The 22,531-nt window shown below is 52.2% G+C and overlaps 1 protein-coding gene across 2 annotated transcripts in view; it reads right to left on the bottom strand.

The window, feature by feature from the left end:
- CTDSPL (CTD small phosphatase like) overlaps positions 1 to 20,794 on the bottom strand; it is a 51,840-nt gene extending 31,046 nt beyond the window's left edge. Inside the window, exon 1 of one of the 2 annotated variants that reach the window (XM_069729286.1) lies at positions 20,485 to 20,794. In XM_069729286.1, the coding sequence (XP_069585387.1) occupies positions 20,485 to 20,560 (76 nt within the window). In that variant the 5' untranslated portion in view covers positions 20,561 to 20,794. The remainder of the gene's footprint in view (positions 1 to 20,484) is intronic. The other variant, XM_069729285.1, reaches the window with a different exon arrangement.
- Between the last annotated feature and the right edge of the window lie 1,737 nt (positions 20,795 to 22,531).

Raw genomic sequence — 22,531 nt, 5'->3', positions numbered from 1 at the left:
GTGCAATAATTTACAAATAACAGACACTGCTAATGCTGCAGAGTTCCCCTGGAATACCTTGTACAGGCTCACAACGCTATTATGGCGCGGCCTTGCTTAAAATGCATCATGAGAATGGCATAAAGTGAATCCAGCAGAAAGCTGCATGAAATATTAATGTCGGCGCGTCCAAGACCAAGAATCACATCAATAACCGCCTTGAGCGCTGTAGAAGTGACTATATTGTGCGGCCCCAACTTCCCCAGTATAGCCCCCCCACACTTCCCCAGTATAGCCCCCCCACACTTCCCCAGTATAGCCCCCCCACACTTCCCCAGTATAGCCCCCCCCACACTTCCCCAGTATAGCCCCCCCCACACTTCCCCAGTATAGCCCCCCCCCACACTTCCCCAGTATAGCCCTCCCCCCCACTTCCCCAGTAAAGCCCCCTTCCCCAGTATAGCCCACCCCCCACTTCCCCAGTATAGCCTCCCCCCCCCCCACTTCCCCAGTATAGCCCCCCCCCCCCCACTTCCCCAGTATAGCCCCCCCCCCCCCCACTTCCCCAGTATAGCCCCCCCCACACAATGACAGTGGAACAGAGATGTGAACAGTCTAAGCCCCTGGTGTGCGGCCATTCTCCAAACTAAGGGGCACAGGATCTAGAGAAGAGCGATATTTTCCATTTGCGACTTCGCCCCTGCAGCCATCAATGCTCAAGGACAAGCTCCATAGATGCTCTGCTTAATGCCGGCCCTGAATACAAGTGCAAGTCGTTGGTTTGAAGAAGAAAACAGTCGGGGGCTTCCCGCTTTTTGGAAAACAAACACTTGGCTCCATCATTATTTTTCAATAATATTTAAAAACATATCCTTAAAAGAAAAATCCACTAAAAGGAGGCTGCTACATATCCATTTGGCTTGAAACGAGCATTTACCCCAAAAAAAAAACAACACAAAACGTTATCTAGTATAAATACATCTATTCGCTACTTGTGGAAAGCTGCAGGCTCAGGGTTCAGTGGGCATTCCCCGTGAGGCTGCTCAGTGCCTTAACTCAGAGCTGCTCCTAACACACTGCCTCAGCAGTGCACACCGACAATACTGCGAGAGGCAAAGTCTCCTCTGTGAATCTCATCCAAAAATAAAATTGCAGGTTTACACACATTCAGCTGCATGTGGAGCTGCAGGCCCAGACTTCAGTGGACGTTCCCTGTGAAGCCAGGCTCTCCCTGAATGCTTTAGCCTGTGCGTCAGCGTCTACTTCACCTCTTGCACTAACATGGCCGTGCAAAATGTAATTTTAGAGAGAAGACAAGGGTCCAGAAGTGACCAAAGCTAGGAATCACGGGGACTTACGATAAAGACAGATGCAATGGAAAGAGGAAAAGGAGTAACCAGTGACCGAGGGTGTGTGTAATCTATAACTGCAATCAGCCAGGGCACATAAATCTGCATAGAAGCTGTGTACACAAAACGTGTTTACTAAAACCTCATACTATTTGCAAAGTTGCTTTTTTTTTTTAAATTCTAAATGCATTGGAGCAAAAAATAAATGTAATTAAACATGGATGTAAAGCTTTAACAGCTGGCACGAGAGGCCAGTGCAGCATGTTGTGGGGACCACAATGGGGAGACGTCGCTGCCCCTGTACATTGAGGTTGCTGCACCCTTGTTGGTTCGCAGCTCCGCACAGAGGAAGTGGTTTACGCTAAAGCTTTCTATTATGGCATTGAACCCTGCAGATCTGCCCGGGGTTGGCACAAGAAACATACCTGGCAGGATTAGATCACAATGCTGCGGATTTCCGACCTGGTTCATTAGGACAGACCATTATTGATAATGCCCAGGGTGCAGGAGATTGTGGTGGCACAGAGACAAGGGGCCGTCGTATTATCTAGAAGTGATGCCAGCCGGAATATCCCTCCTGGCTAAACTACAACTCTCACAATCAGCGCCATTTATTTACATCAGTCTCAGGTTTACTGTTCTTCTGGCATAAACCAGGACACATATTTGCCACCGGATTGGAGAAGACTGATTTCGTGCACAATCTGCAAAACAATCCTGTGCAATGTGGAGAGGCAGTGAACAGTATAGCACGCAGATACATCCATTGACTTGACGGTCATCGACTAGATGCTGGAGACACGCCGGCTGCAGAAAACAGTGAGGAGGATCAGCAGAAAGCGAACAAACCGAATACTGATTGCAGCGGAGCAGGAAAGCGAGCGGCTCTCCCGGACACACGCTGTGATCTCATCATCCTGCAGATGCCGCCGACGGGTGATCTGGATTCAGCCAGGAGGAACTGGCGACGTAAAGGGACGAGCATTAATGTTACATCTCCATTATGGACTCGTATTGGACGTCTGACCGCAGAAAGTCACCGATAATACACAGACCAGACCACCACCAGGTGCACGACGGCAAAGTCAGACGGTATCACCGAGAACATCAGGGAGAAGGAAAGAGACACGACCAAGAGGGGATAACAGCACTGCTACCCCCGAAACAGTGTACATACTACTCATCCTGTATTATACCCCAGAGCTGCACTCACTATTCTGCTGGTGCAGTCACTGTGTACATACATTACATTACTGATCCTGAGTTACATCCAGTATTATACTCCAGAGCTGCACTCACTATTCTGCTGGTCCATTCACTGTGTACATACAGTACTGATCCTGAGTTACCTCCTGTATTACCCTCCAGAGCTGCACTCACTATTCTGCTGGTGCAGTCACTGTGTACATACAGTACTGATCCTGAGTTACCTCCTGTATTACCCTCCAGAGCTGCACTCACTATTCTGCTGGTGCAGTCACTGTGTACATACATTACATTACTGATCCTGAGTTACATCCAGTATTATACTCCAGAGCTGCACTCACTATTCTGCTGGTGCAGTCACTGTGTACATACATTACATTACTGATCCCGAGTTACATCCTGTATTATACTCCAGAGCTGCACTCACTATTCTGCTGGTGCAGTCACTGTGTACATACATTACTGATCCTGAGTTACATCCTGTATTACCCTCCAGAGCTGCACTCACTATTCTGCTGGTGCAGTCACTGTGTACATACATTACATTACTGATCCTGAGTTACATCCAGTATTATACTCCAGAGCTGCACTCACTATTCTGCTGGTGCAGTCACTGTGTACATACATTACATTACTGATCCCGAGTTACATCCTGTATTATACTCCAGAGCTGCACTCACTATTCTGCTGGTGCAGTCACTGTGTACATACATTACTGATCCTGAGTTACATCCTGTATTACCCTCCAGAGCTGCACTCACTATTCTGCTGGTGCAGTCACTGTGTACATACATTACATTACTGATCCTGAGTTACATCCTGTATTATACTCCAGAGCTGCACTCACTATTCTGCTGGTGCCGTCACTGTGTACATACATTACATTACTGATCCTGAGTTACATCCTGTATTATACTCCAGAGCTGCACTCACTGAGTAAAAAAATTGAAGCAAGATTTTCAGGCATACATAAAATGACTATCAGCTAGAGAGGATTTGCAGAAAAATTGTGTGGCTTTTGAAAAAAGTCAAAACTGATGAATCGGCCAGGAAAAGAAAAGCCGGGTCCACAATGGCAAACACACAAAAAACAGGTGAATGCACCAAACAGACACAAATGTAAAGAATACGGCACTGATCAAAAAAGGCAAAACCAGAAACAAATGCAACATCGAATCAGACCCCAAAAATGCAAAGTTCTGCAGATTTTCTAACAATTTGACGACAGAATTCTGCCTCGGGGCCGATATTCGTACATTTTGCGCAGCAGCAGAGGAAACTGGAGCAAATTCTCGGCAGGACAGATTCTCAGTCTCCAGTCACTGACAGCAAACAGTAATGACGGAGGCACAGGCGCCCCCTGTAGGTGACGCTGCCCATCATGCAGATCTTTCCGTGCCTTGTATGCTAAGTGTACACCTCCATAGAGTCATGCAATATCCATGTGATCGGATACCATCGGTGGCGCTGCCAGAGAAGCCCGGACCCGTTATCTACACAAGGCTCTGCGCGCAGCGTCTCCACACAACAGTCTCCGCTGCTTTGGAAACAGCTGCCTGGATGACGCGGATCAACCCCGAGACTTCGCCGTCCAGAAATACATCAGCAGAGCCCCAGCATGCCAGGCCGCGTCACATGGCCAACCACCAGATAGAAGGCAGCGTCACATGGTGCCAACCACCAGATACACGACGTCACATGGTGCCAACCACCAGATAGAAGGCAGCGTCACATGGTGCCAACCACCAGTCAGCAGACGACTTCACATTGTGCCAACCACCAGATAGAAGGCAGTGTCACATGGTGCCAACCGGATAGCAGACGACGTCACATGGTGCCAACCACCAGTCAGCAGACGACTTCACATTGTGCCAACCACCAGATAGCAGATGACGTCACATGGTGCCAACCACCACCAGATAGATTACGTCACATTGTGCCAACCACCAGACAGCAGGCGACGTCCTATGGCGCCAACCACCAGATAGCGGGCGACGTCCTATGGCGCCAACCACCAGATAGCGGGCGACGTCCTATGGCGCCAACTACCAGATAGCGGGCGACGTCCTATGGCGCCAACCACCAGATAGCGGGCGACGTCCCATGGCGCCAACCACCAGACAGCGGGCGACGTCCCATGGTGCCAGCCACCAGATAGCGGGCGACGTCCCATGGTGCCAACCACCAGACAGCGGGCGACGTCCCATGGTGCCAACTACCAGATAGCGGGCGACGTCCCATGGCACCAACCACCAGATAGCGGGCGACGTCCCATGGCACCAACCACCAGACAGCGGGCGACGTTCCATGGTGCCAACCACCAGTTAGCGGGCGACGTCCCATGGCGCCAACCACCAGATAGCAGGCGACGTCCCATGGCGCCAACCAAAAGATAGCAGGCTACGTCACATGGTGGCAGATGCTAACCAGATAGCAGGCGACGTCACATGGTGCCAACCACCAGATAGCAAGGGAATTCACATGGTGCTAACCACCAGACAGCAAGAGACATCCCATGGTGCCAACCACCAGGCCACATCCCGTGGTGCCCCAACCACCAGGCCAGATCATGTGGTGCCAACCAGACAGCAGGCAACATCACATGGTGGCAACCAGCAGATAGCAAGCAACGTCACATGGTGCCAACTACCAAATAGCAAGCGACGTCACATGGTGCCAACTACCAAATAGCAAGCGATGTCACATGGTGCCAACTACAAAATAGCAAGCGACGTCACATGGTGCCAACTACAAAATAGCAAGCGACGTCACATGGTGCCAACTACCAAATAGCAAGCGATGTCACATGGTGCCAACTACCAAATAGCAAGCGACGTCACATGGTGCCAACTATCAAATAGCAAGCGACGTCATGCTAACCACCAGATAGCAAGCGACGTCACATGGTGCCAACTACCAAATAGCAAGCAACGTCACATGGTGACAACTATCAAATAGCAAGCGACGTCATGCCAACCACCAGATAGCGGGCGACGTCACATGGTGCCAACCAAACATAGCAGGCCATGGCACGTGGTGACACGATGTGGCACATGTCATGGTGGTACATAGGCTCTTTCTAGTGATCTTTTTACACGTAGGCCTGTCACAGAGACAAGACGGGATTCTTTACTGTAAGAGCAGTGAGATTATTCTTTACACTAAGTCTAAAAAAGAGAAAGAGAATATCTGCGCTGGAAAAAACAAACACTAGAGGACCATAAAAACTAATAAATACATACGTAGATCTCACAAAAAAAAAGACTAAAACCGTGTTAGGATAAGAATAAAACTAAAACTAAAAACAACACCATATGCAACTGGAAGAACAACCTACTACCGCCAAATGTATAAAAAATAAATAAAAATAAATAATAAACACTATAGTGTCACTACCTGCCAGAGTCGTCCAGGGAGGATAAGGATAGATACAATATAGTAGGTTGAAGTATTCCAGTGTGGTGTAGAGAAAAGTCCGTGCCAAATGGCCACTATGCAGGAAGCGGTGGAGCGGCTCCTTCCGATATCCTTAGATACTAGCAATACCCGGAGGAGGCCAGGTGAAAAGAGGATCGCAAATAGTCCGGTACGGATCAAGGTGGTAGACACTGCCCCGGCCGGTGGCAGCGCTAGCCAGCATTCAATGTGGCATATGGTGTTGTTTTTAGTTTTAGTTTTATTCTTATCCTAACACGGTTTTAGTCTTTTTTTTTGTGAGATCTACGTATGTATTTATTAGTTTTTATGGTCCTCTAGTGTTTGTTTTTTCCAGCGCAGATATTCTCTTTCTCTTTTTTAGATTTATCTATGTTTTTGCGGGTGGGTGGTTCCGCTACTATATCTGCTGCAGGTTTTTTCCGAGTGTGAGCGCTACAGGTGCTTTTTTTGTTTTGATTATTCTTTACACTAACCTGATCTTATGGATTCTATACAGTAGACTTACTTGCTAATCTTCCATTACAGGTTAGGGTACTGGATTCTGTAATGGGACGTTTATCCATGGAACTCGCCCGATTGCCGAATGTAGAGTCGCGAAATAAATGTTTCCCCTAATATGGGGCCACTATCTCCCTGATGAGGTTTTTGCCTTTCTCTGGATCAACATGTTGGGCTACAAGGTGAACTCGATGGTCTTAGGCCTACCTTTAAACTGAAAAACTATGATGGGGTGGAGAAACGGCGAAAACATGCAGGTGGGAAGGTGCACTGAGCGCCTGTGCTTGGTTTGAATAGTCATTCTGTGCCGACACTCCCTGGAAAGCATAGACAGACTGGTTGCCAAGGACGTGCTGTCAATCATCAGGCTGGAGCTGTTACAATGTTACCATGGTAATGGAAAGAACAAATGTAGGTAAAAGAGATACAATGTTCCCACCACTGGAGAGTGTGAGTGCGGAGCAGAACTCCCGTATTTTCTCCTTTGTATCATGTGTCACGATCACATCCTGCGCCATGTAAAGCGCAAAACACCTGCGGCGCCTAAGGCTAAAATCAGCCTAGTCCTGTCCTTAGGGGTAAAGTATGACATGTTGGACACATGCCCCCGATCACTAGGCTCCAATGTCTGGGTCTCTGGTGGAGGAAGACAGAGGAAAACCGAGCTTCACTGTGAATGGAGAAAAAAAAAAGCGTAGGAAGGTTAACACTCAGTTCACTCTGACAATGCAAACTAGGCACGGAGACCTAGCAAACCTGGCAAATGGTCAGATCCTCAGCCAATATCCCACGAGCACACAGAATACTACATCAGAACCAATGACTTGGGATACCTACCGGCCCGGAGAGAGAAAAGAGGCCGCAAATGAACGTTAATTGATAGAGTAGCCAAATGATGAACCAATCACCCCTTTAAGGAGCGATCTGGACTGTCCCTTCCTTAGCTCCTTGAAGAGGTGATATCTGGACTGTCCCTTAACACCCCTTTAAGGAGCCATCTGGACTGTCCCTTCCTTAACAACCCTTTAAGGAGCCATCTGGACTATCCGTTCCTTAAAGGGACACTGTCACCTGAATTTGGAGGGAACAATCTTCAGCCATGGAGGCGGGGTTTTCAGGTGTTTGATTCACCCTTTCCTTACCCGCTGGCTGCATGCTGGCTGCAATATTGGATTGAAGTTCATTCTCTGTCCTCCGTAGTACATGCCTGCACAAGGTGCAATCTTGCCTTGCGCAGGCATGTACTACGGAGGACAGAAAATGAACTTCATTCCAATATTGCAGCCAGCATGCAGCCAGTGGGTAAGGAAAGGGTGTATCAAACACCCGAAAACCCCGCCTCCATGGCTGAAGATTGTTCCCTCCAAATTCAGGTGACAGTGTCCCTTTAACACCCCTTCAAGGAGCTATCTGGACTGTCCCTTCCTTATCACCCCTTCAAAGAGCTATCCGGACAGTCCCTTCCTTATCACCCCTTCAAGGAGCTATCTGGACTGTCCCTTCCTTATCACCCCTTCAAAGAGCTATCCGGACAGTCCCTTCCTTATCACCCCTTCAAAGAGCTATCCGGACAGTCCCTTCCTTATCACCCCTTCAAGGAGCTATCCGGACTGTCCCTTCCTTATCACCCCTTCAAAGAGCTATCCGGACAGTCCCTTCCTTATCACCCCTTCAAGGAGCTATCTGGACTGTCCCTTCCTTATCACCCCTTCAAAGAGCTATCTGGACTGTCCCTTCCTTATCACCCCTTCAAAGAGCTATCTGGACTGTCCCATCCTTATCACCCCTTCAAAGAGCTATCTGGACTGTCCCTTATCACCCCTTTAAGGAGCTATCTGGACAGTCCCTTAAACAGATTTCTGACATGTCTAAGGGTACTGTCACACTATACCATTTCGATCGCTAAGACGGTACGATTCGTGACGTTCCAGCGATATCGTTACGATATCGCTGTGTCTGACACGCAGCAGTGATCAGGGATCCTGCTGAGAATCGTACGTCGTAGCAGATCGTTTAGAACTTTCTTTCATCGCTGGATCTCCCGCTGTCATCGCTAGATCGGTGTGTGTGACACCGATCTAGCGATGCGATCCAGTGATGCGTTCGCTTGTAACCAGGGTAAACATCGGGTTACTAAGCGCAGGGCCGCGCTTAGTAACCCGATGTTTACCCTGGTTACAAGCGTAAAACTAAAAAAAAACCAAACAGCACATACTTACATTCTGGTGTCCGTCAGGTCCCTTGCCGTCTGCTTCCCGCACTGTGACTGCCGGCCGTAAAGTGAAAGCAGAGCACAGCGGCTGTGCTTTCACTTTCACTTTACGGTCGGCAGTCAGTGAGTGCGGGAAGCAGACGGCAAGGGACCTGACGGACACCAGAATGTAAGTATGTGCTGTTTGTTTTTTTTTAGTTTTATGCTTGTAACCAGGGTAAACATCGGGTTACTAAGCGCGGCCCTGCGCTTAGTTACCCGATGTTTACCCTGGTTACCGAGGGACCTCGGCATGGTTGGTCGCTGGAGAGCTGTCTGTGTGACAGCTCCCCAGCGACCACACTACGATTTACCTACGATCACGGCCAGGTCATATCGCTGGTCGTGATCGTAGGTAAATCGTATAGTGTGACGGTACCTTAAAGGTACCTCCACACTGAACAACTTAACAACGATAACGATCCGTGACGTTGCAGCGTCCTGGATAGCGATATCGTTGTGTTTGACACGCAGCAGCGATCAGGATCCTGCTGTGACATTGCTGGTCGGAGCTAGAAGGCCAGCACCTTATTTTGTCGCTGGATCACCCGCTGATATCGCTGAATCGGCGTGTGTGACGCCGATCCAGCAATGTCTTCACTGGTAACCAGGGTAAACATCGGGTTACTAAGCGCAGGGCCGCGCTTAGTAACCCGATATTTACCCTGGTTACCATTGTAAATGTAAAAAAAAAAAAAAAAACACACACTACATACTTACATTCCGGTGTCTGTCGCGTCCCCGGCGTCAGCGCCGGCCGGCTGTAAAGCAGAGCACAGCGGTGACGTCACCGCTCTGCTTTACGGCCGGCGCTGACACAGTGCAGGGAAGCTGACGGCGGGGGACGTGACAGACACCGGAATGTAAGTATGTAGTGTTTTGTTTTTTTACATTTGCAATGGTAACCAGGGTAAATATCGGGTTACTAAGCGCGGCCCTGCGCTTAGTAACCCGATGTTTACCCTGGTTACCCGGGGACTTTGGCATCGTTGGTCGCTGGAGAGCTGTCTGTGTGACAACTCCCCAGCGACCACACAACGACTAAACAGCGACGCTGCAGCGATCGGCATCGTTGTCTATTTCGCTGCAGCGTCGCTTAATGTGACGGTACCTTAAGGTACCGTCACACTCAGCAACTTTACAACGAGAACGACAACGATCTGTGACGTTGCAGCGTCCTGGATAGCGATCTCGTTGTGTTTCACACGCAGCAGCGATCTGGATCCCGCTGTGATATCGCTGGTCGGAGCTAGAAGTCCAGAACTTTATTTGGTCGTCAGGTCGGAGTGTATCGTCATGTTTGACATCAAAAGCAACGACGCCAGCAACGAGTATAGGGCCCCTAGCTGTGTGTCGGATCGGTAGACTCCGGCTGTTTGACATGGAGCTAACAACCAGCGAGATGTGAGTCGCCGTTACGTCACTGGATCGCTCCTGCATCGTTCTGGTGCTGCCGTGTTTGACATCTCTACAGCGACGCTGCAGCGATCGGCTCGTTGTCTATATCGCTGCAGCGTCGCTGAGTGTGACAGTACCTTAAGGCTCTGTGCACACGTCAGTGCGGATTTTTCACTTTTTTTCCCGGAGCTTCCCAATGCAATAAAAAGCGGGAAACCAACGAAAAAAATCCGCAAGTTCATTAATTTTGTGAAAAAAATGCAACATGTGCACAAAAATTGCGGATTGCATTCTATTAATAGGATGCTTAATGGATGCGGTTTTTTTGGCTCATTTATTGCGTTTTTATAGCGAAAAATCCGGAACGTGTGCACACGGCCTAAAAAGCTATTCTGGTATGTATCAGATTTCCATTCACGGTTTGCGGTATAGATCTTGGCTACAATGAAACACATTAGAAAGTTATACAACTTTTTTAGAAAACAAACAAACAGAATATTTGTGCTATAAAGAGGCCCCGACTCATTTCATGGGGGCCGATCATCTGACACGCCGCGTCTTAAACCAGAAATATCCGCTGATCAGATCCATCATAACCTATAGAAAGACCATTTTTAAAGGGATGCTCCCGCGTTTCTACCTTCTGCATCAGATGAGCAGCGCTGCCGATGGTGCCCGCATCCAGACAGATCTATGCAGCCGCGATATCCTCATTACACCATACGCAGACTACCCCTTTAAGAGTCTGTGTAGACCTGGGTGACAGTGCCCTGTAGGCGCAGTAATAGCTGCACAGGACACCCAGGAACGGCACCACTGGAGAATAAAAGATGGCCGGTACCACAGCACCAGAGATTTACTGGGAATCTGAAACATAACTGGTGACAGAAACCATTCCCCAACAAGACAGATGGCCAGAAGAAGCCAACACATTCCATTCTATTTCCCAGCGCAGGCAGCCCACCACAGAGCGCAGCCCGCACCATGGGATCAGGCGCACAGGAATGCTGCAGCTATGCCAGGGCACAGAGCGGGTCACAACAGGTGCACTGGAAAGATGGGGGATTGTTTCCAGCTCCATGCAGAGCAATGGCGTCACACTGGGCACATCTGCCAGAGGAGATCATCACATGACCATTATACAGATATAATCTACAATGATGAGAGCATTATACTGCCTCTGTACAAATCCCTAGTTAGACCGCACATGGAGTACTGTGTCCAGTTTTGGGCACCGGTGCTCAGGAAGGATATAATGGAACTAGAGAGAGTACAAAGGAGGGCAACAAAATTAATAAAGGGGATGGGAGAACTACAATACCCAGATAGATTAGCGAAATTAGGATTATTTAGTCTAGAAAAAAGACGACTGAGGGGCGATCTAATAACCATGTATAAGTATATAAGGGGACAATACAAATATCTCGCTGAGGATCTGTTTATACCAAGGAAGGTGACGGGCACAAGGGGGCATTCTTTGCGTCTGGAGGAGAGAAGGTTTTTCCACCAACATAGAAGAGGATTCTTTACTGTTAGGGCAGTGAGAATCTGGAATTGCTTGCCTGAGGAGGTGGTGATGGCGAACTCAGTCGAGGGGTTCAAGAGAGGCCTGGATGTCTTCCTGGAGCAGAACAATATTGTATCATACAATTAGGTTCTGTAGAAGGACGTAGATCTGGGGATTTATTATGATGGAATATAGGCTGAACTGGATGGACAAATGTCTTTTTTCGGCCTTACTAACTATGTTACTATGTTACAAAGAAACGCGTCATATTATACATCTGTACTGATCCAAAGCCACATCCTGTACTATACTCCAGAGCTGCACTCACTATTCTGCTGGTGCAGTCACGGTAACTCAGGATCAGTACAGTATAAGTAATGTACATTGACCCAGTGACTCCACCAGCAGAATAGTGAGTGCAGCTCTGGAGTATAGTACAGGATCTAACTCAGGATCAGTAATGTAATGTATGTACACAGTGACTGCACCAGCAGAATAGTGAGTGCAGCTCTTGGGTATAATACAGGATGTAACTCCGGATCAGTAATGTAATGTATGTACACAGTGACTGCACCAGCAGAATAGTGAGTGCAGCTCTGGGGTATAATACAGGATGTAACTCAGGATCAGTAATGTAATGTATGTACACAGTGACTGCACCAGCAGAATAGTGAGTGCAGCTGTGGGGTATAATACAGGAGGTAACTCAGGACCAGTAATGTAATGTATGTACACAGTGACTGCACCAGCAGAATAGTGAGTGCAACTCTGGAGTATAATACAGGATGTAACTCAGGATCAGTAATGTAATGTATGTACACAGTGACTGCACCAGCAGAATAGTGAGTGCAGCTGTGGGGTATAATACAGGAGGTAACTCAGGATCAGTAATGTAATGTATGTACACAGTGACTGCACCAGCAGAATAGTGAGTGCAACTCTGGAGTATAATACAGGATGTAACTCAGGATCAGTAATGTAATGTATGTACACAGTGACTGCACCAGCAGAATAGTGAGTGCAGAGTCCTAGATACAAGGCCTGAAATAAACCTCTGATTCCTGGGAAGACCTCGGCTTCTCAGCAGCGGGATCCTCACCATTCACACGCGACCTGTAGATCATTCCTCGCCAAGACAGCGATCTAAAGAGGGGTGCACAATGCGGACACCATGATGGACGGACGGCACAGAATCCAGCTCGGACAGCGCAGAGTGATGGTGCATCCTGCCGTGGTGGGAATATCCCTTTAAGTGAATTTAAGTCTCCATTCCCCAGTGTGGGGCAGAGTGCGGCAGAGAGCCTGAGAGATTCCACCAAGAACACAGCGACCGCAGGGATCGCCCCGCCGAGTGCCATTCCTCGGGTCACGCTGCTCACATGACGCCGCGCTATTACCGGCTTCTGCGCTGTTCCCAAGCAACCGATGCGGGGAAGTGCCAGGCGTCAGCGGGAGACGCCATATTTTGGATTTCCCATGATGGTCGTCTGCGAACATTAACAATTCACCTGAAGTCCAAATTGCAAGTGAAAAGTCCTAGACCCCGGCCATGCGTCCCCCTCAGTCCATGAGCTGCAGGGTCTGTGATGATGTGTGTCCGCTCTCTGCTGAGCTGGTGCTTGTGCTGCAGTGTAAAGCATGGGGGAGGGAGCGACTAACCACCCACAAAATCAAAATAGAAGAATTAATAAGAATTTTCCAAATTCCAAGGAAAAACCTCCCAATTACCAAACCTTCCGCATGGCTGCCCACGGTGTAATGACACTTAGCAGCGTCTGCGCTGTTTGTGGGACACGATTGCAATGTTCTCCGACATTCCCGGGATATTAGTAAATGACCAGAATAATGGAGGCGGCTGTAGGGAAACTACAACTCCCAGCATGCCCCGATCTAGGCCTGCAACTCTCAGTGTGCCATACTACAATTCCCAGCATTCCCTGGCTGCAATCTGCGCCTCTCCAAGCATGGGAAAACTACAACTCCCAGCATGCCCTGGCAATGGCTGTAATGCAAAATGAGAGCCGCTGTATGGGCGGCACAGGATGCCCTGTAGATGTGGCACAGCCGAGAAACCATGGCACTAAAGCACCCAAATCGCTACCTGGGCAGACACCCCACACGTTGCTCTACTGGGCATCTTTTTTTTTATAAAAAAAAAAAAAAAACATTTTTGACATTACAACTGTAACTGTAATTTCCTGGCAACACCCAATTTTACCCATAACGCATTGTTTTATTTACTGGACCTGACACCCCATTTCCTGAATAAATCAATCCCCCCCCCCCCCCCCCCCCGAGTAATAATCTGCATAATTTCCAGGCACAAAATCCTTAGTGTGGGCATCGCACCCACCGTCGGGCACAGCACAGAACCCATACTTACAATCAGAGGCGGGCATGGGCACAGTACAAGTCCTTCTGCTCCATTAGGCATTTTTGGGGCACAAGTCCTGGCACAATGCCCCTTTTCTAGGAAACATTACAAATCCCGCTAACCCCCGGGCAATTTATCTGCACCATCAGACCCATCGTAGGTCGCCCCACAGGCTGCCATCTAGATATGGCAGCACGGACGCCACGACACAACAGCACCATATGTAAGGTGCAGAATAACCCTACGGAACCAAACTGAGGGAATTGGCGCAGAACATAGTTATATAGGTTGAATAAAGACCCCGCTCCATCAAATGTAACCTTTCTCCACGAATTGTACATTTGTCACGAATTTATCTATAACCACAATGTTCTGTGTGCTGAGGAATCATCCGGCCCCGGTATAAAGGCTGCTATAGTGTCGGCCATTAGTACTTCTTGTGCTCGGCTTTCCACAGTCTGACTGCTGTAACTGTAAAGAACCCTTTCCTAATTAACTGCTGGAATCGCCTTTCTTCCCTCTGTAATGAGTAAGGAGCGCCCCTTGGTCCTTACTATGGTCCTTGGAAGGAATAAGCCCCGTGCCGTCCTCTGCACTGACCACACATGTATATACATACAGTACAAATCCTTCCATTCTGGGCATCTTACTCTTTGCACAAACCCTTAGCTCTGGAGTCATTCCACTGGCATCACCCAGCTTTACACAGACCCTGCTCTTTTTAATACTGGGAACCCGACACCGTCACCCAGCTCAGACGAGTGCTTTGTCACAAGACCATTCTCAGCCATTTCCTCAATGCATGACATAGCCCCCGTCCCCCTGCCCCAATCCTGGGCACACAATCCTTAGTCTGGGTGTCACACCCATAGCCGGGCACAGCACCCACCACTTACAGCACCCATGTGTACAGCACAAACCGAACCTAGGAGCACCTGAAACCAGAAACGGGCACAGTATAAACCCTTCCACTCTGCTGGGCATCTTTGGGCACAAAAAGTTTAAAAATAGGCATCAAGTCTTTTTCTCTTTGCATCTGTAGAAGCGGCATCACTCGATCTATACACACGGAACATCACAACCTCACTGGGTGAGATGCCACCCTCAACCAATTCCTGGAGACATGGCAGACCCATCACCCCCAACTATGCGCAAACATCAGTCACCTGATCACTGTCCTGGGCATCCTCATGGCACAACACTACCCCCTCCTACTCCCTGGAATAGCCCTGGGCACCCCCCTCATCCTTATATCTGGCACTGCCCCTAGGCATTCAACCTCCCCTACCCATTGACAATCCTCTTCTCTGGAAGTGCCCCCCATGGCACTCACCCTCCTTCCAGACACACCCCTTCTCCCCTCCCGGACACTGCCTCCGGGCACTTATGGGTCATTCCATGGTAGCTTACATTACAACACAACATAGTAACTTACAGTATGTTACAAACATGATGGGAACTCACCTGACAATAAGTTTAATCCATTTCATGGTAACAAATTGTAACATAAGTTACCATCAGCTTAGTAACAAAAGTCACAATACTGTGCGGTAACGTAATTATCTAGATTTCTTGTAATAAAAACTGTTGCTTTTAACTTGAGAGGTTAAAATACATTTGTTAAATTTGCTGGGACTATGGTGTTCTAATACAATAAAGATGGGGCTTCTCCCCTGTTTAGGCTGCCGTCACACTAGCAGTATTCGGTCAGTATTTTACCTCAGTATTTGTAGCCAAAACCAGGAGTGGAACAATCAGAGGAAAAGTATAATAGAAACATGTGCACCACTTCTGCATTTATCACCCACTCCTGGTTTTGGCTACAAATACTGATGTAAAATACTGACCGAATACTGCTAGTGGGACGGCAGCCTACCTGAACAGAACATTGGGCAGATTCATGAAGGACAATTGCCTTTCCTTTTTTTGTAACATAAGTGACCAAGTAATAACATTATATTTTGTATTTAATTTTATTGTTGAAAAACCAAACTGTGTTGAAATCTATTGAGAATAGTTTACTGTACAATATACAGTCACTCCTATTAGTGCCTTCAAAAAACAGTCAGGAGCCGGTGTTTGGCTTGTGAATGTAATGTAAGTTACCATGGAATGACCCTTATCCTTCTCCTCCTCCCGGGCACTCACCTTCCTTCTCCTCCCGGGCACTCACCCTTCTTCTCCTCCTCCTCCCGGGCACTCACCCTTATCCTTCTCCTCCTCCCGGGCATTCACCCTCCTTCTCCTCCTCCCGGGCACTCACCCTCCTCCTCCCGGGCACTCACCCTTCTTCTCCTCCTCCTCCCGGGCACTCACCCTTCTTCTCCTCCTCCTCCCGGGCACTAACCCTTCTCCCCCTCCTCCTCCCGGGCACTCACCCTTCTCCCCCTCCTCCTCCCGGGCACTCACCCTTCTCCTCCTTCTTCTCCCGGGCACTCACCCTTCTTCTTCTCCTCCTCCTCCCGGGCACTCACCCTTCTCCTCCCGGGCACTCACCCTTCTTCTCCTCCTCCTCCCGGGCACTCACCCTTCTCCTCCTCCTCCCGGGCACTCACCCTTCTCCTCCTCCTCCTCCCGGGCACTCAGCCTTCTCCTCCTCGGCACTCAGCCTTCTCCTCCTCCTCCTCCTCCCGGGCACTCAGCCTTCTCCTCCTCGGCACTCAGCCTTCTCCTCCTCCTCCTCCTCCCGGGCACTCACCCTTCTCCTCCTCCTCCCGGGCACTCACCCTTCTCCTTCTCCTCCTCCTCCCGGGCACTCACCCTTCTCCTTCTCCTCCTCCTCCCGGGCACTCACCCTTCTCCTCCTCCTCCTCCCGGGCACTCACCCTCCTCCTCCTCCCGGGCACTCACCCTTCTCCTCCTCCCGGGCACTCACCCTTCTCCTCCTCCTCCTCCTCCCGGGCACTCACCCTTCTCCTCCTCCTCCTCCCGGGCACTCACCCTTCTCCTCCTCCTCCTCCCGGGCACTCACCCTTCTCCTCCTCCTCCTCCCGGGCACTCACCCTTCTCCTCCTCCTCCTCCCGGGCACTCACCCTTCTCCTCCTCCTCCTCCCGGGCACTCACCCTTCTCCTCCTCCTCCTCCCGGGCACTCACCCTTCTCCTCCTCCCGGGCACTCACCCTTCTCCTCCTCCCGGGCACTCACCCTTCTCCTCCTCCCGGGCACTCACCCTTCTCCTCCTCCCGGGCACTCACCCTTCTCCTCCTCCCGGGCACTCACCCTTCTCCTCCTCCCGGGCACTCACCCTTCTCCTCCTCCCGGGCACTCACCCTTCTCCTCCTCCCGGGCACTCACCCTTCTCCTTCTCCTCCTCCCGGGCACTCACCCTTCTCCTTCTCCTCCTCCCGGGCACTCACCCTTCTCCTCCTCCTCCTCCCGGGCACTCACCCTTTTCCTCCTCCTCCTCCCGGGCACTCACCCTTCTCCTTCTCCTCCTCCCGGGCACTCACCCTTCTCCTTCTCCCGGGCACTCACCCTTCTCCTTCTCCTCCTCCCGGGCACTCACCCTTCTCCTTCTCCTCCCGGGCACTCACCCTTCTCCTCCTCCTCCCGGGCACTCACCCTTCTCCTCCTCCTCCCGGGCACTCACCCTTCTCCTTCTCCTCCTCCCGGGCACTCACCCTTCTCCTTCTCCTCCTCCCGGGCACTCACCCTTCTCCTCCCGGGCACTCACCCTCCTCCTCCTCCCGGGCACTCACCCTCCTCCTCCTCCCGGGCACTCACCCTCCTCCTCCTCCCGGGCACTCACCCTCCTCCTCCTCCCGGGCACTCACCCTTCTCCTCCTCCCGGGCACTCACCCTTCTCCTCCTCCCGGGCACTCACCCTTCTTCTCCTCCTCCTCCTCCCGGGCACTCACCCTTCTCCTCCTCCTCCTCCTCCTCCCGGGCACTCACCCTTCTCCTCCTCCTCCTCCCGGGCACTCACCCTTCTCCTCCTCCTCCTCCCGGGCACTCACCCTTCTCCTCCTCCCGGGCACTCACCCTTCTCCTCCTCCCGGGCACTCACCCTTCTCCTCCTCCCGGGCACTCACCCTTCTCCTCCTCCTCCTCCCGGGCACTCACCCTTCTCCTCCTCCTCCCGGGCACTCACCCTTCTCCTCCTCCTCCCGGGCACTCACCCTTCTCCTCCTCCTCCCGGGCACTCACCCTTCTCCTCCTCCTCCCGGGCACTCACCCTCCTCCTCCTCCTCCCGGGCACTCACCCTTCTCCTCCTCCCGGGCACTCACCCTTCTCCTCCTCCTCCTCCTCCCGGGCACTCACCCTTCTCCTCCTCCTCCTCCCGGGCACTCACCCTTCTCCTCCTCCTCCTCCCGGGCACTCACCCTTCTCCTCCTCCTCCTCCCGGGCACTCACCCTTCTCCTCCTCCTCCTCCCGGGCACTCACCCTTCTCCTCCTCCTCCTCCCGGGCACTCACCCTTCTCCTCCTCCTCCTCCCGGGCACTCACCCTTCTCCTCCTCCTCCTCCCGGGCACTCACCCTTCTCCTCCTCCTCCTCCCGGGCACTCACCCTTCTCCTCCTCCTCCTCCCGGGCACTCACCCTTCTCCTCCTCCTCCTCCCGGGCACTCACCCTTCTCCTCCTCCTCCTCCCGGGCACTCACCCTTCTCCTCCTCCTCCTCCCGGGCACTCACCCTTCTCCTCCTCCTCCTCCCGGGCACTCACCCTTCTCCTCCTCCTCCTCCCGGGCACTCACCCTTCTCCTCCTCCTCCTCCCGGGCACTCACCCTTCTCCTCCTCCTCCTCCCGGGCACTCACCCTTCTCCTCCTCCTCCTCCCGGGCACTCACCCTTCTCCTCCTCCTCCTCCCGGGCACTCACCCTTCTCCTCCTCCTCCTCCCGGGCACTCACCCTTCTCCTCCTCCTCCTCCCGGGCACTCACCCTTCTCCTCCTCCTCCCGGGCACTCACCCTTCTCCTCCTCCTCCCGGGCACTCACCCTTCTCCTCCTCCTCCTCCCGGGCACTCACCCTTCTCCTCCTCCTCGGCACTCACCCTTCTCCTCCTCCTCCCGGGCACTCACCCTTCTCCTCCTCCTCCTCCCGGGCACTCACCCTTCTCCTCCTCCTGGGCACTCACCCTTCTCCTCCTCCTCCTCCCGGGCACTCACCCTTCTCCTCCCGGGCACTCACCCTTCTCCTTCTCCTCCTCCCGGGCACTCACCCTTCTCCTTCCGGGCACTCACCCTCCTCCTCCTCCCGGGCACTCACCCTTCTCCTCCCGGGCACTCACCCTTCTCCTTCTCCTCCCGGGCACTCACCCTTCTCCTTCTCCTCCCGGGCACTCACCCTCCTCCTCCTCCCGGGCACTCACCCTCCTCCTCCTCCCGGGCACTCACCCTCCTCCTCCTCCCGGGCACTCACCCTTCTCCTTCTCCTCCCGGGCACTCACCCTTCTCCTTCTCCTCCCGGGCACTCACCCTTCTCCTTCTCCTCCCGGGCACTCACCCTCCTCCTCCTCCTCCTCCCGGGCACTCACCCTCCTCCTCCTCCCGGGCACTCACCCTTCTCCTTCTCCTCCCGGGCACTCACCCTTCTCCTTCTCCTCCCGGGCACTCACCCTTCTCCTTCTCCTCCCGGGCACTCACCCTTCTCCTTCTCCTCCCGGGCACTCACCCTCCTCCTCCTCCCGGGCACTCACCCTCCTCCTCCCGGGCACTCACCCTTCTCCTCCCGGGCACTCACCCTTCTCCTTCTCCTCCTCCCGGGCACTCACCCTTCTCCTCCTCCCGGGCACTCACCCTCCTCCTCCTCCCGGGCACTCACCCTCCTCCTCCTCCCGGGCACTCACCCTCCTCCTCCTCCCGGGCACTCACCCTCCTCCTCCTCCCGGGCACTCACCCTTCTCCTTCTCCTCCCGGGCACTCACCCTTCTCCTTCTCCTCCCGGGCACTCACCCTCCTCCTCGGCACTCACCCTTCTCCTTCTCCTCCTCCCGGGCACTCACCCTCCTCCTCCTCCCGGCCACTCACCCTTCTCCTTCTCCTCCTCCCGGGCACTCACCCTTCTCCTCCCGGGCACTCACCCTTCTCCTTCTCCTCCCGGGCACTCACCCTCCTCCCGGGCACTCACCCTTCTCCTCCTCCCGGGCACTCACCCTCCTCCTCCTCCCGGGCACTCACCCTTCTCCTCCTCCTCCCGGGCACTCACCCTTATCCTCCTCCTCCTCCCGGGCACTCACCCTTCTCCTCCTCCTCCTCCCGGGCACTCACCCTCCTCCTCCTCCCGGGCACTCACCCTTCTCCTCCTCCTCCCGGGCACTCACCCTTCTCCTCCTCCTCCTCCCGGGCACTCACCCTTCTCCTCCTCCTCCCGGGCACTCACCCTCCTCCTCCTCCCGGGCACTCACCCTTCTCCTCCTCCTCCCGGGCACTCACCCTTCTCCTCCTCCTCCCGGGCACTCACCCTTCTCCTCCTCCTCCTCCCGGGCACTCACCCTCCTCCTCCTCCCGGGCACTCACCCTTCTCCTCCTCCCGGGCACTCACCCTTCTCCTGGGCGCAGGACAGCACGGCCTCCTCCTTCGGGTTGCTGAGCTGGGTGATGATGGACGTGTTGTCCATGGACTCGGCCGAGCGCTCGTTCTCCGCGGTAACGTCTATCCCCCGGCCGGCTCTGTCAGGCTTCCCCGGGTGTCCGCGGCCGGGTCGGCTCCCTGGCTCGGCTTTCCCCTCCTCAGCATGAAGTCCAGGCGGGGGAGAAGGGGCCGCTGTCCCGGGGGTGGCGGAGTCCGCGGCGGGTCGCTGTTTTCCCTCAGGAGGAGGCGGTGTGACAGCCGGAGCTCCTCCCCTTCTTTCTCTACTGACCTTCCCAACATGGCGACGGACGAGCTCCCGTTCGACATACATAAGGGGCGTGGTCTGAAATTAACTGCATCCTCACCGCTGACCTGACTGGTCCTGCACACGCACTAAACGGAACTGCCGTAATTAAAGAGTTACAATCTGTGTAAGGGGCGCGGTCAAATGTCAGGGCGGGAAACGCTGCTGTGTGATTGGCTGGATATAGGTGTTGTTGACAGGCGCGTGGGCGGGAGGCGGAGCTTATAATGTGTATAAAAGTCACTGCGTAAGCGCCGCACGGTTAGTGGTCACTGGTAATGGGAGCTGGTGTGGTTCCTGCGCATGTCCTCTGGGAGGAGGGGCCACACTGAGCCTCCATGTTTACACTCCAGTCTACAACAGCTCGTCGCTTCCTAGAACTACTGTTACCATGGAAACCCCAGAGCAAGCTAAATCGTTTCTTTAAGCTTTTTTTTTTTTTTTTTTTAAATCTGAGGATTTTTTTTACATTTTTTTCTTCGTTTTCCAAAATCGATTTTTTTTTTCCTCTTACCTCTGTCGGTTTTAGCGTATGAGGGTCTCGGCCTCCGCGTGACTTTTGTACGTTCCCACTAATGAACTGCGTGATCTTATTAACCCTTTCGCCTTCCTAAGAGCCTTAACTTTATTTTTACGTCCCTATCGCTGCACAGGGACTTTTTTTTTTTTCCTCCGGGACGAGCCGTTGCCATGAGTCCATTAATTTTACCGTAAACTGTAAAAAATAGCAATGACCACCTGTCTAATTATAGTATAAGAAGCAGGGTGCGATTATAGAATAAAAAAAACAAAACAAAACTTTATTCAAGTATATTTAAAAAGGCAAAAACTCACATAGAACAAAAACACACGACTGTCACCAAAAGTAGCAGAGAAAATTAAGATGCAAAAACCCCAATGATACTACTTGTCCTCGATAGAAGTCCCTTAGAAACAATCATTATGACTTAGGCCGGTTTCACACGTCAGTGGCTCCGGTATGTGAGGCGACAGTTTCCTCAGGTACCGGAGACACTGACTCACGTAGACACATTAAAATCAATGTGTCTCTGCACATGTCAGCGTGTTTTCATGGACCGTGTGTCCGTTTGGAAAACACGGAGACATGTCAGTGTTTGTGGGACCGCACGGATTACACAGACCCATTAAAGTCAATGGGTCCGTATAAACACGTACCGCACACGGATGCTGTCCGTGTGCCGTGCAGGAGACAGCGCTACAGTAAGCGCTGTCCCCCCAGCTTGTGGTGCTGAAGCCCCATTCATTTCTCCTCTCCAGCAGCGTTCGCTGGAGAGAAGGAATGAAAAATCTTTTTTATTTTTTTGTTGTTAAACTAAAGTTCCTGGTTATCTCCCCCCTCCCTCCTCCTGTGCGCCCGCCCGCTGGCATTAAAATACTTACCCAGCTCCCCCGATGACTATTCTCAGCGTCGCAGCTCTTCCTGTATGAGCGGTCACGTGGTGCCGCTTATTACAGTGATGAATATGCGGCTCCACCTCCCATAGGGGTGGAGCCGCATATTCATCACTGTAATGTGCGGCACCACGTGACCGCTCATACAGGAAGAGCTGCGACGCTCAGAGGAGTCATCGGGGGAGCTGGGTAAGTATTTTAATGCCAGCGGGCGGGCGCACAGGAGGAGGGAGGGGGGAGATAACCAGGAACTTTATTTTTGCAAAAAAAAAAAGATTTTTCATTCCTTCTCTCCAGCGA

This window comes from Ranitomeya imitator, chromosome 6 (genome assembly GCF_032444005.1).
Source record: "Ranitomeya imitator isolate aRanImi1 chromosome 6, aRanImi1.pri, whole genome shotgun sequence".
Classification (NCBI taxonomy): domain Eukaryota; kingdom Metazoa; phylum Chordata; class Amphibia; order Anura; family Dendrobatidae; genus Ranitomeya; species Ranitomeya imitator.
This window is presented reverse-complemented; position numbering and strand designations above follow the sequence as displayed.